Here is a 13,028-nt window from a genome sequence, read left to right on the forward strand (position 1 = left end):
TACCTGTAAGCAGTGTTCCCTCTAAGGCGTGTGCATGTGCGCGCATTCACACATTTTTTGATGTCCGCTCAGTTAATTTTAGATCCCGCTCAGGTTGAATCAGGAAGATCCCACTCTGAATGCAGGTGCGCACACACTGCCTTGATACTGCCACTCAGAACAAAACTCATTCTGCACACAGATGAAAAAAATTAGAGAGAACACTGCCTGTAAGGGCTGTTCAGCAGTGAAACAGTCCAGACTCCCGCGGGGATGGGCTCTCCTTTGTTGAGGGGGTTTCACTCAAACAGAGGCTGGACGCTCATCTGTCAGGGATCCTGTCTCAGTTTCCTGCACTGAGCAGGAGGCTGGACCAGAAGACCTCCAAGGTCTGTTCTAACATTCTTCCATTCTAGTATTTTAGTGCCTCGTTCGTGTGTGTGTGCGTGCACCCCCATCTTTCCACTCTCTAATGCAGTCCAGCAGGAAGGACTGAGGGTGAACTCTTGACTCTACCTCTTTTCCCCCTTCCTTACACTGTTTACATTGGCATCTTAAGCAGCTCCCAAGGGAGGGTAGAACAGCAGCAGGTCAGATACAGCATTGCTAAAGCAAGCTTCAAACATTAACATGGGTTTTGTTTTTGTGTGTTCAGGTGGATGAAGGGGGGAGGGTACCGCTTAAGGCTCACCACACCCTCACCATCGACTCTGATCTTGTCCAAGAAGATCTAGTAGTGAACATTGTGACTTTGCCAAAATACGGATACATTGAAAACACCAAGACAGGTGAGCTAGAAGCCTGGCAAGAGGACAATGCAATGAGGCAGGTTTCCAGGTTAGCTCGTCAAGGAAGCCCCAACTTAATTCCCAGGCTGCACTCCTAAGATATGTAGTTCCCCTTGTTCATTTTTCTAGGACCACATTTTACTCTAGAAGGACTTCAAACCCTATCAGCACGTGCATTTCTGTGTTTTAATGATGTCAATTTTCTTGTAACCTGAAAAGTACTTTGTCACACAGCTCTTAATGAAGCTGCAGAATTTGTCACCACAGGGTATTGTGAAGGCGGCTGTGTGTTATGCCTTTTAATAACAATGCATTTTATGCAAAAACGAAACAAAAATAATTCTTCTCCAGTAGTAAGGCATACTAGCTGATCTGGCGCAGACCATCTGTGCCCCTAGTTCTCCCTGTCATTTCCCCCACTCCATTCAGCCCCAATCTGTTCTCCGTCCTCCCCCACCCTCTTCAGCCCCAGCCCGTTCTGCACTTGGCTTTCCTTTTCCTTCCTGCCCATCGGCAGCGGTTTCCCTTGCCAGCTGGCCTGGCTAGCGCTTTCCTTCCCTGCTGGTCGGGCTGGGCTGTAGGAGCTTTCTCTCCCCGCCCGCCGGTGGTGCTTTCCCTTCCCACTGGCCAGCCACTGCTGCCATTTTCTCCCTGTCACCGTCCCCCAGTCAGCTGCTTGCAAACTCCCATGAGAGCTGCCACGCATGGGATTAGCGACGGGTACATTTCGGAGAATTATATAGAGAGATGCTTTCACAGAGACAATACTTTGTTTGCAGGGAAGCGACTTGGCCCCGGAGGCACCACAATCTCAGATCTGACATTCTCCATTCAAGATGTGGTAGAGAACCACATTTATTACTTTCAAAGTGTCCATGAAAGCATTGAGCCATCAATGGACACCTTTAGCTTTTATGTCAGTGATGGCTTCAGCCAATCAGAAACCAGCAGCGTCAACATCACTATTAAGGTAAACTGATTGTGCTTTGTTCCTGTACTGACTACATAGCTCCCCTCCCATCAGAGTCTCTGGCAAGATGGATATTTCCAGGGCCTCCTTCAGGTATAGTACCTGCTCTCTCTGTACATAGAATCCTCAGGTTCTGAGTCCATAACATATCTCTCCATCACAAGCATACCCTGGCATTTTGTTTATTTATTTGTGTCTGTAATGAAGTCCACCTTATATTTTGAGAACCCTGGTCCTCACTGAACGCCTATTCTTTAGTTCTTTAGTTTTCTTTGTAAACCACTTTGAGAACTTTGGTTGAAGAACGGCATATAAATAGTCGTCGTAGTAGTAGTAGTCATTTTTGTCTAATTCACTTGATTTGACATGATCTATCAAGTTTCTGAGTTGGTGCAAGACAATACAGTTTGGATTAAGCAAATGGTTCTCTCGAACATTAAAATAATCAGCTGTTTTCATCACTGGAAATGGTCTTTACATAGAGTTATTTTGGCATGCATCTTCCCAGAGGAAGAATTATGGATCCAGGTAATCTGAAGAGGAGTTGTAGGTAATGGGCATTTCTTTCTATAAGTAATGGGTAAACCCAACCACTGAAATGCCGGGCACATTAGCTAAAGTCAAAAAGGTCAATTAAAAGGAATTACATTTTGAACCTAATCTAGTGAATGTGCAGATTGAGCGAATGTTGCTGGATAATATTCCATAGACACCAGCTGAGACACTAATCCTATGCACGCTTAAGTCCCTTTGTATAAATCCCTACTTTTGATGAATAAACATCACATAGGACTGGGCTGCAAATTGGATTGTACACACCATTTATTTATTTATTACCTCTCTATACAGCCCCATACATCAGTCTCTAGACTCGACACAATAATCAGAGCAGGTGGAGAGAGAAACATAATTGAGCCGAAACTTGAGCTAGACTTGAGCCAAAATCCTTTGGGCTCAAATCCTTTGAGCCCAAATCCCTGAGTTTAGAGCTAATGTACACATCAGTCACTAGCTAGACTTTACTTGTGATCTCTTAGTTTTGCCTGCATAAACATGTGAAGACCCACATACACTTAACAGGGAAAATTAATTCAAAATGATAGTTCATCTTGTGCTATTTGTGATATCTTGATGTTCTCAGATTGGTCCAACAACATTGCCATCTGAAGAGACTCCAGATTCAAATTTAGGTTGTCTGAATGTGTTACATTTACAGAATTGAGTTGAAACCAGACCAGATGCAGTTTTTAATTGCATTTCCCATCACCTCTTTCTTCGTGGCAAATTGACTCCATTGTGTGTACGTATTTTCTCTCATGAGCAACTTTGTTTATTGTAGCATTTGAATGATGAGCCCCCTGAAATGGAGCTGGAGTTGATCAAAGTGCAGGAAAGCCAAGGGGTAGTAATCAGAAATTCCTCCTTGAGGATGAAAGACCTGGATACCTCTGACAATCATCTGGTCTTTGTAGTAACCAAAAAACCTTCTCAAGGTAAGAGACATGCTGAGTATATGCAGATAGTGTGCTGGAGCGAATTTAATGTCTTTCCCCTTCTGAGTGCCCAGCAGTAAGCAAAACTCCCCAAACCATGACTTATTGAAACTCCCATTTCCTTAGCCTGAGGTGCCCAAAATAAAATATAAATGTCTGTTGTGCTTGAGCTCAGACTCTGGCAAAATCTCCTGGAGAAAGGAAATTCCTCAGCTTTGGGTGCACTTCCCATACTAACCAATAAATAACCGTTAGTAAGGCAGTTACAAGGGTGATGTCAATAGACCTAAGAACTCATGAGCTCTGTAGCTGTCCCAGGGCTCTGGAATACACTCCCTGTTGAAATAAGAGCATCTCCTTCTCTGCTTGCTTTTCTGCTTCTCTTATCTGCTTGCTCAAGGTGTTCCTGTTTTCCCAGGCTTTTGACATTTAAATGTTAATGTTTTTATTTACTGAGATTGTTTTTTATCAGTTTTGTGAATTTTAACTGTTTTATATTGTTTTTACATTTGTTAGTTTTAACTTTGTACACCACCTAGAGTATGTCTATATCAGGTGGTATAGAAATTGGGTGGGTGGATAAATAGAATAATAAAATAAGAATGACTTGTCTGAATCTGCTTTTTATGGAGATTGTGCCAGTGCTGATAGCAGAACTGCAAGAATGACTTGGCTGAATCCAAGATCCAGGGAGTCTAACACTCTGACAGTTGCCAGCCAGAGAAGGAGGTCATGACAGTGGATAAGCATTCACTGCTGTTTGACCTCATCATACAGGATGGGGTCATAGCTCAGTGGTAGAGCATCTGTTTTACATGCAGAAGGTCCCAAGTTCGGTCCTTGGCATCTCCAGTAGGACTGGGAAATACTCCTGCCTGAAACCTTGAAGGACCCACTGCCCATCAGCATTGACAATACCGTACCAGATGGACCAAGGGTCTGACTTAATATAAGGTAGCTTCCTGTGTTCCTTTGTGATCTGAGGTACACTACTTCCTTTGTTGGCTACTATGGCTGTTACCAGTTGGGAGGCTTGTCCTCTATTAATCTATCTACTTCTGAAAAGCTAAAGTAGTGACTATCACTGTTACGGTGATGAATTCCATCAATTAATTCTGTATTGTGCAAAAATATGAGAAACAATGGTAAGAAACAGCAGTGGAAATGAAGAAATGGGGAAGAAGGCATGTGTGGTTTGCAGGAACTAATCCACAACATGCTCCTGATTCTCAGGTTATCTGCGCAAGAGAAAGTCTCGTTTTGATCCCCTGGAGGACGGACAAATTATGTCAGAGGGATCCACCTTTACCTACCAAGATGTTCTGGATGAACTAATCGTCTACACACTGGACAATCCCAGAGTCCAGTCTGATGAGTTTCGATTCACACTCTCTGATGGCCTCTACTCACAGATGGGGAAGGTGGAGTTTGCCATAGAGCTGCCAAGGATGCATCTGCCCAGATTAGCTGTCAACAGAGGCTTGCAGCTTTCTGCCGGTACAGAATGCAGAGGGAATACTGAACATGCTTTTTATGGAGATTGTGGCAGTGCTGATAGCAGAACAGCAGACAGAGCATGCCCCTCTCTATAAAAACCTATATATCTTAAAAACAACAACAACTTTGTGCATTATTTGTATGAAAACTTGTTTTCTGAATTTCCTGAACACCCAAATTCACTGTGTGACCTGGAACAGCTGCCCCTTCTCTTCTTTCCAGTTGCTCCTTCAAGATTCATGTCTTGCACAAATCTGACCTTGTACAAAAGCTCCTGCAAAGTGGGCCTTAACTTACCTGGCACTCCACTGACACCTGGTTGTCTCATTCATTGCTCTTTGAACTCAGTTGGCAATCCCTCACCTCTCCCTCTGCTCTGTTTTGACCACAACTTAGAACAGGGTCCCCAGATGTTGGACTAGAACTCCTATCAACCTCAGACCATTGTAGCTAGAGTTGAAGGGAGTTGTAGTCCAACAACATCTGGGGACCCGTGGTTGGGAAGCCCTGACTTAGACTATGAACTCTCTAGGGAAGGACAACACTGATTCTATGTGTACCCATCTTTTAATCAATATACATATGAATTTGGTGAATATTTATATAGTGGGGGAGAGCAACTGGCCCTATCCATCCTTAGCACAGCATCCCTCCAGTGGCTGTTGCTGGTGTCTACCTTATATTTCTTTTTTAGATTGTGAGCCCTTTGGGGACAGGGCGCCATTTTGTTTGTTTGTTTGTTTATATCTATGTAAACATAGATATGGGAACTTTGGGGACTTTGTTGAAAAGCGGTATATAAATATTGGTCATCGTAATCAATATACATGGCACTTTATAATTAATTAATTAATTTATTTGTTACACGTCTGTTTCACTTTTCCATCACGATACTCAAGATGGTGTCTATAGAGTGTCTTCCCAGGCTGTTACCCATCCAGCCTGCTGGCCAGACCTATACTTGCTTAACTTCAGAAAGGGGGCTGCATTGTTTGCTCTCTGACCATACCCTGGGAAGCGTGCTCTGGGTTTTGCAGATTATCATAAGCAAACTACCCTAAGGATGGACCAGCCATAACACAGTGGTTGACCACATGCTTTGTATGCAGAAGGTCCTAGGCTCAGTTCCCAGCACCTCCAGTCAAAAAAGTAGCAACCAGGGCTTGGAGAGCCCAGAGAGCCACTGCCAGGCAAGGTAGATGACAATGAGCTAAATAAACTAATGATCTGGCAGTTTCACATGTCATTAAAGTGCTTATAATCCAAATTTAAACCAAGAGAAGGGAGAGTCAGAGACACCCAGCAACAAATGTGATCATCATCATCAATATCAATATCATCAATAATAAACTTTGTTAGTCACCTCATAACAAATTATTCTCTAGGCAGCTCACAAAACAGCATTAAAACATCAAGTAAAAACACAAAACACATGAAATCGCAAAACAAGAAAAAAAAATGCAAAACACAATACAAAACAATTTAATATTTTTTAAAATCAGTTTTAAAAATCAAATTTTAAAATTTGGTATACAGAGTACCCTGCACTCTGTATATCTTAATAATTGTTTAAGAGGAGTAGGAGTCGTCTCCCTTCCCATTGTAGCCCTTTATTCATAAGGCATTTCTCATCTGAATAACAATATTCTTGATCCGAACTTATGAATTATCTGAACGTTCTTGGGCATCCCCCCAGTCTGTTTTGCATAAATGAGACTACGTGGCAATGATGCCTTATACTTTCAGAATAACTGGGCAAGAAGGCATAGCAGGCTTTGAGTGTGTGTTTGTTTCTCCTTTTATCATCTAGGTTCTGTGGCCGTCATTACAGATCAGCACTTAAAAGCCACAGACACAGACTCAGATGATCTGACTATCAGATACATCATGAAAAAGGATCCCAGCCATGGACTTCTGCGCATGAATAAAAGGGATTCCCTGGTTCAGATCTCTGACAAAGGACCAGTCAGAACTTTCACCCAGGCGGATATAAACAAAGGTGAGCCATTCCAGGTCCGAGTTTTCCAGAATGTAAAAGAGATTCTGGCATTTTAGTCCAGTTACAGAGCAGAGCATTGTGTATGGTGTATGATGCACAGATCTTTCTCACATTCTTAGCTTGTTGCTTTAGGCACAACACTGGGAATGTACAATACAAAATTTTAAAGAGACGGAGTACTTGTTGGTCTTGAGGAAGGGCAGAAAGTGGTGGATTGGGGTTCTGATAAGGGTGAGGTTGAGGTCTTGATGGCTACTGGAGAGTTTGAAGAGCTGGAGTGAAGGAACCAGCTGAAGAGGAGCCAGGTACTCAGATGGTAGAAAAGAACAAGATCAGGGATCCAGAGTCACAAGGGTAGAATTAACCAGTTTTTCAGGCAAGACCTGGAAGATGATGTGGGAGTATTTCTAGCAGGGCTGCACAACTTCGCCCTCCAATTGTTGTTGGACTACAACTCCCATAATCCCTGGGCACATTTGCCAGTAGTCAGGGATGATGGGAGTTGTAGTCCAACAACAGCTGGAGGGCTGAAGTTGTGCAGCCCTGACGTATACATAGCCAGGGCTAGCTGGAGCCAATAAATAGAACCATGTGGGTGTACGGAGTAGCAGTAAAGTAACTAAGAAAAGGGGACATCCAGCCCATCAAGTTATTGCAGACCAAGAATTTGGCATGCCATTAAGGGAAATGATTACCTACACTCAGCCTAGGAAGCTGCCTGATACCAAGTCAGACCATTGGTCCAGGTAGCTCAGTATTGTCTACAGTGACTGGCAGCAGCTCTTCCAAGGTTTTAGGCAGGGGTCTTTCCTAGCCCTACCTGGAGATGCTGCCAGGGATTGAATCTGGAACCTTCTGCATCGAAGCAGATGCTCTACTACTCAGCCACAAGAGTTAAAACAAAACAAAAAACTAGTCAAGAGCAGCAGTGGGAAGGGTGTGGGGGGGGGAGCAAGAACAAGGAGATCAATCTGAAACTGACTGTGAACAAGCAGTTGAAATAACCCAGGGACGTTTGTCCCCCTTGTCCACTAATGGCTAAGCCTCTGCTGAGTACCATACAGGCAGGCCCTGAAAAGGTGCAAGATGAGGCCTAGTTCTCTCTGAGGTGGCGAAGTTGAGTTTGGGCTGTTGTACTTCAGACTGCTGATAGGAAGCCACATTATGGGATGTTCTTCCTTAAAAAAACAATTCCCTCTACATAGAAAATGAGCAGGCCAGGGGTAGGATTCTAGCCTGCCCTTCTCCATGCTGTGTGCTTTCTGTGGAAGAAGTCTTCAGTCACATGAACTCCAGCCTGCAGCCTGAAGTGGCAGAGCCCAGACACAGGTTTTCCACTAGGTTTTCCATAGACTCCAGAAGAAGCAGTATTACAACCTTGGTGCAGCTACTAAGTATTATTTTCCTCCTTTCCCTTTAGCATTCCCTTTCTCTTTACAGGACAGGTGGAGTACAGCCATGGGAAAAGGGAGCCTGGTGGGACATTTGCGTTTGCTTTTGATGTGGCTGATGCAGAAGGAAACAAAATAGCCGACCAATCGTTTGCTATTCATGTAATAGGTAAGGCCAGAGAGCCCACCAGAGCACAGATTTGGCTTTTGTTGGCTGAGAACAAGAAGCGCGTGGAGTCAAACTGTGCCTAGAACATGAATCAAGCACAGCGATAGGGAATGTTAGCCAATAGCCAAGGAGGATCAAACATCATTCAGTTCTTAACTTTTTGTTTGTTTGTTTGTTTGTTTGTTTTTATATTACTGAATTATTTATAGTTCAGAAGAAGTTTGGGCATTACTGTCTTTTGACATGGTTTTTATCCTTTAATTTATATTGTCTTTAAAAATATATATGAAAAATTATATTGTCTTCAAAAAAATGAAGAAAGTCATTTTCTTCATTATCACACCCCTTGTCAAGCAACTTTATGTGTTATTTGTGCTCTCCAAAAGAAGATGTATATATCAGGTGGTATAGAAAAATGAAAAAATAAAATAAATAAATATCTTGGGTGGTACATTGTTCAGGAGTCCCTAGGCTCCCAATGAACATGGCAACCAGCAAAAATAAATATCCATTTCCCTGAAGACTGACTGGCTTAGAAAAACTAGTTGATCTTGAATGTTTGTGTAGGAGAGAGAGGAACAGCAAGGGAAAGGAAAGACAGCCATTTGTCTGATCCTTCAAACCCTTTTGTCTCTGATGCCTTCAGAAGACCAGTTGCCCCCTTCAATCGTCGTCAACACAGGACTGACCCTGGATGAAAACTCAGTAAAGAAGATCACCACTCTTGAGTTGTCTGCCACGGATCAGGACACTGAGCCCGGTGATCTCCTGTACAGAATCACCAAGCAGCCTCAGCTGGGACATCTGGAGCACACTGCCTCACCAGGTTCACAGACATTTACTGCTTTTTATAGCGATAAGCACAATCCAAAATCAGCAAATCCTTTGCTGTTGTCCCATTGAAATCAATGGGATCTAAGACCTTAACTGTGTGCTTCAAATCTTGGAAGGAATTGGTCTGGGGTGGATCCCTTTAGAAGGACAAAAATCATACCAATTTGTTTTCAGTGTTCAGATGTGCTCCTTTCCCACAGTAAATGGGAGGAACAGGTTCTGGGTTAAGTATCTACAGACATTAAGAGTAGATACATTATTACAACAGTATTTTGTGTGACCTCTCTGACCCATACTACCCATACATAGCCATACATACCCATGGGTAGCCATACTACCCATACATACTGACCCATACATAGTATTTTCAGTTCCCATGCAATGCAATTGGGGTTGGCAATATCTCAAGATCTGTGTTAGTATAAACTGCAGAGTCCCATTAATCCCATTGATACAGCCTGGGACTTGAGTGCAACCAGCTATCTCTAGATTCCATCTAGTACCCTTTTTGTATAGTGTAGTAGATTCAGTGTTGGATTTGAACCTGGGACACCTGGATTCAAATTGGTGCCTAGTAGCCGTGAATGCAATAGGCAGCCTTGGGGAAACAACTATTACCTTCTCTAAACCTCAGTCAGGCTGCCAGTAAAATGGGCATAAGGATGAGAGATCTCACAGACGTGTGGTGAAAATGGATGAATGAAAGAGAGATTCTAAATCACTTTGCACCCTAAGGCTGAACTCCAGCATATCACAGGAAGTCAGTTGCATTGAACACAATGGGACTTACTTTTAAGTAAGGATGTTTAGGACTGAGTTGTTAAAAGTACCATAAAATGAAGATATGCATTTTAAAATATCCACCTTTTGGTAAAGGGATGTGAGTCATGGGGAAGATCAAACAGCAAAGCCAGACATGTCTCTAGACTATCATTCATGTACCTGCCCATTCACATTAGATGCATCAGAGGGGGTGATCTTCCTTTCATAGTAAAGAATATAAGAGGGACAGGTGTTGAACCCTCCCCACCACTTCACCCGCTGCACAGTCCTTACTTCCTCCATGTACCTGGATGGCACAGTAATAATTCTACTTCATCATAATTAATCATTAATTATTATTATTAATAATAAATAATAATAATAATTAATCATAGGAAGCTGCTTTATACCAGATCAGACAATTGGTCCATTTAGCTCCATTTTGTCTACACAGAGCAGCAGCAGCTCTCCAAGGTTGCAGGCAGGAGTCTCTCCCAGACCTACCTGGAGATGTCTGGTCTGGAACCCGGGACCCTCTGCATGCAGAGCAGATGCTCTGCAACTGAGCTATGGTCTTATCCCTTTCTGGATGAGAAAGGGATTATCTTTTCATTATCTTTCTGATAAGTAATGATGCCTATTTGCTGCTATCTTTTCCCCCTCTTCCTATTTTTCTTCTTCACTCTAGGCAGAAGGATTAACTCCTTCAGACAGGTGGATCTGATCTCCCGCAGTATACAGTACATCCACACTAGCGAGGCTGAGAAGCATTCTGACACATTTGCCTTCATTGTTTCTGATGGGACACATGACGTGAGTGGACTGGTTTTCTCTTTCTCAGCCAATGCTTAGACAGAGTTGGACTATGGAAAAAAAAAGTCTCAGGTGCAACCTAGTTTTCATTTTTGCTTTGTTACTTTTTCCCAATAGGTGAGCCAGACCTTTGACATCACCATTAATCCAGTCGATGACTCTTTACCTGTTGTGCAGAGCTTTGGAGTGAGGGTCCAGGAAGGAGTGAGGAAAACCATCACGGAGTTTGAGCTTAAAGCTGCAGATACCGACACAGAGGTAAGGCAAGAGACCCTTTCTGCATCATTCCTGCTTGGAGCACTACAGAAACCTGCTTTTCAGTTTGACATAAGGACTGTCCTGTTGGTAGGGCTGTGCATGAAATTATCAGTATCAGAATCTGTTCTGATCTAATACCAGTAAGTATCACATTGTGCTGCTTATGCAAGAGTTGGGATGCATCAAATCGAGGCAGTATATTGGATTGGTTCAGTGTATTGGATGGTGGGGCTTACCTGTATTGAAGAACCAACTTCCTTTAGTTTTCTAATGGCAAATGGATTTGCCTTCTAAGCAGCTGCATCCCCTTTTTTCATGAAAATACCCTAAAATGCCCCAGGGAAGGAAGCAGCATCACATCATTGCATCCTTCCCTGGGGAATACCTGGGGAGGGTGGGATATGGCCACCCCTTGTGATAAATACAGGTGAGATCCCACCACCACTCCCCACTGAAAGGGATGTGCCCCGGTTTGACTCAAACCAGGGCGGTTCGAGTGATTCTGGCTCATACCTAGTATGAGCCTCACCGGATTCCCCTTTACAAGTAGACCTCCGAACAAGTAGACCTCCGAACCAGTTCTGTGCACATCCCTACCCACCAATGCAATTTGATACAATAGAATGCAATATTGTATTCTATCAAATTATACCTTTTATTGGTAAAAATTTTCATCAGATGAGATCTGGTGAAAAATTATCTGATAAGGCTTGCATTGCATCAGATCCAATTATTGTCTCAATGTAGTGTACAGTCCTGTCTGCTGGATACTAAAGATCCATCTAGGCTCATATTCTGTTCCATCAGTTTTTAGCCAGATGCTTCTTGGAGCTCTCACATGGGATGAAGGTGATGACCTCCCAATTTTTAGTTGTCCCCAGGATATGGTATTCAGAGGCATCCTGCCCCTGTTCACGGAGTTTCCATTTAACTGCCATGGCTAATAGCCACTAATAAAGCATCCTCCTCTACTTTACCTCATCCTACCCCCCTTTTAAAATACTATCTAGCTGAATGGTCATCATGATTGTGGAGAAGTGAAAACTGAATATAGCAAGTTGATGAGTTAATTATCTGTTGTGGGAAGAAGTCAAGACCAGAGACGATGGTGGGGTTGACTCAGTGGACTTAGTTCTTTGAATGCAGAATATAATGTGAGAATCTACTCAACAATTTAAGCTTTTTAAGAAGCAATCTGGAAATCCAGATTTTGGAATGGTCTCTTATACATGGTGTTGTTGGAAGGGTTTTCAAGAAATTCCCAGGGCTCTTTCTCCCATCTCCTGGTGTCCTCTTCACATATTCCTTTCTGGTGCACAGGCTGAATCCCTCACCTTCACCATCATTCAGCCTCCACGCCATGGCCTAATCGAACGTTCCAGTGATGGTCACCGTTACCGGCAGGCACACACTTTCACGATGGAGGACATCTACCAGAACCGGATCAGTTACAGTCATGATGGCAGCAACTCACTGAAAGACCGCTTTACCTTCACAGTGTCTGATGGGACTAACCCCTTTTTTGTTGTGGAGGAGGATGGAAAAGAGGTTAGTGAAAATGAAAACAAAATGGTGACTTTAGATTTCAGGTCAGAGCTGATCCACACATGCAGTAGAATCACATGATACAACTGCTTCTGGCCTGGGCCACTTCATAGTAGCAGAGAGTTACGTTATACCAAGGCAGACCATTGGTCCATCTAGTTCAGGATTGTCTGCACTGATTGGCAGTGGCAGGAATCTTTCCCAGCCCTGCCTGGAAATGCCAGGGATTGAACCTGAGACCTTCTATGTGCAAAGCATGAGCTATGCTGGAAGACTCCGACTGCAGGTGGGGGAATGCCCAAGGCAAATTGTTCTCTCTCTCAGCCTCAGCTCTTCCATCTCTAAAGTGGGAACAATATTGACCTGCTTCACAGAGTTCTTAGGAGGGAGAAATACAGTCAGGTTGCAAAGCACTTTGGAAACTGAAAAGTGCAATATAAACAGAAAATAGCCATGGTGCATTAGAGAGTAGGGCTTCAGCTTAGCAGACATAAAGCTAGATTTCAGCACTGCAGTGGCTAGAGCAATCT

The 13,028-nt window shown here is 43.2% G+C and overlaps 1 protein-coding gene across 4 annotated transcripts in view; it reads left to right on the top strand.

Moving 5' to 3' along the window:
* FRAS1 (Fraser extracellular matrix complex subunit 1) overlaps window positions 1-13,028 on the top strand; it is a 383,137-nt gene that overhangs the window by 316,269 nt on the left and 53,840 nt on the right. For all 4 annotated transcript variants that reach the window (XM_053252057.1, XM_053252060.1, XM_053252061.1 and 1 more), the window contains 10 exons: window positions 635-767; window positions 1,547-1,737; window positions 3,077-3,230; window positions 4,464-4,727; window positions 6,538-6,726; window positions 8,167-8,286; window positions 8,933-9,112; window positions 10,571-10,695; window positions 10,813-10,953; window positions 12,274-12,501. In XM_053252057.1, coding sequence (XP_053108032.1) covers window positions 635-767; window positions 1,547-1,737; window positions 3,077-3,230; window positions 4,464-4,727; window positions 6,538-6,726; window positions 8,167-8,286; window positions 8,933-9,112; window positions 10,571-10,695; window positions 10,813-10,953; window positions 12,274-12,501 — 1,725 coding nt within the window. The remainder of the gene's footprint in view (window positions 1-634; window positions 768-1,546; window positions 1,738-3,076; window positions 3,231-4,463; window positions 4,728-6,537; window positions 6,727-8,166; window positions 8,287-8,932; window positions 9,113-10,570; window positions 10,696-10,812; window positions 10,954-12,273; window positions 12,502-13,028) is intronic.

Source organism: Hemicordylus capensis, chromosome 5 (genome assembly GCF_027244095.1).
Source record: "Hemicordylus capensis ecotype Gifberg chromosome 5, rHemCap1.1.pri, whole genome shotgun sequence".
Classification (NCBI taxonomy): domain Eukaryota; kingdom Metazoa; phylum Chordata; class Lepidosauria; order Squamata; family Cordylidae; genus Hemicordylus; species Hemicordylus capensis.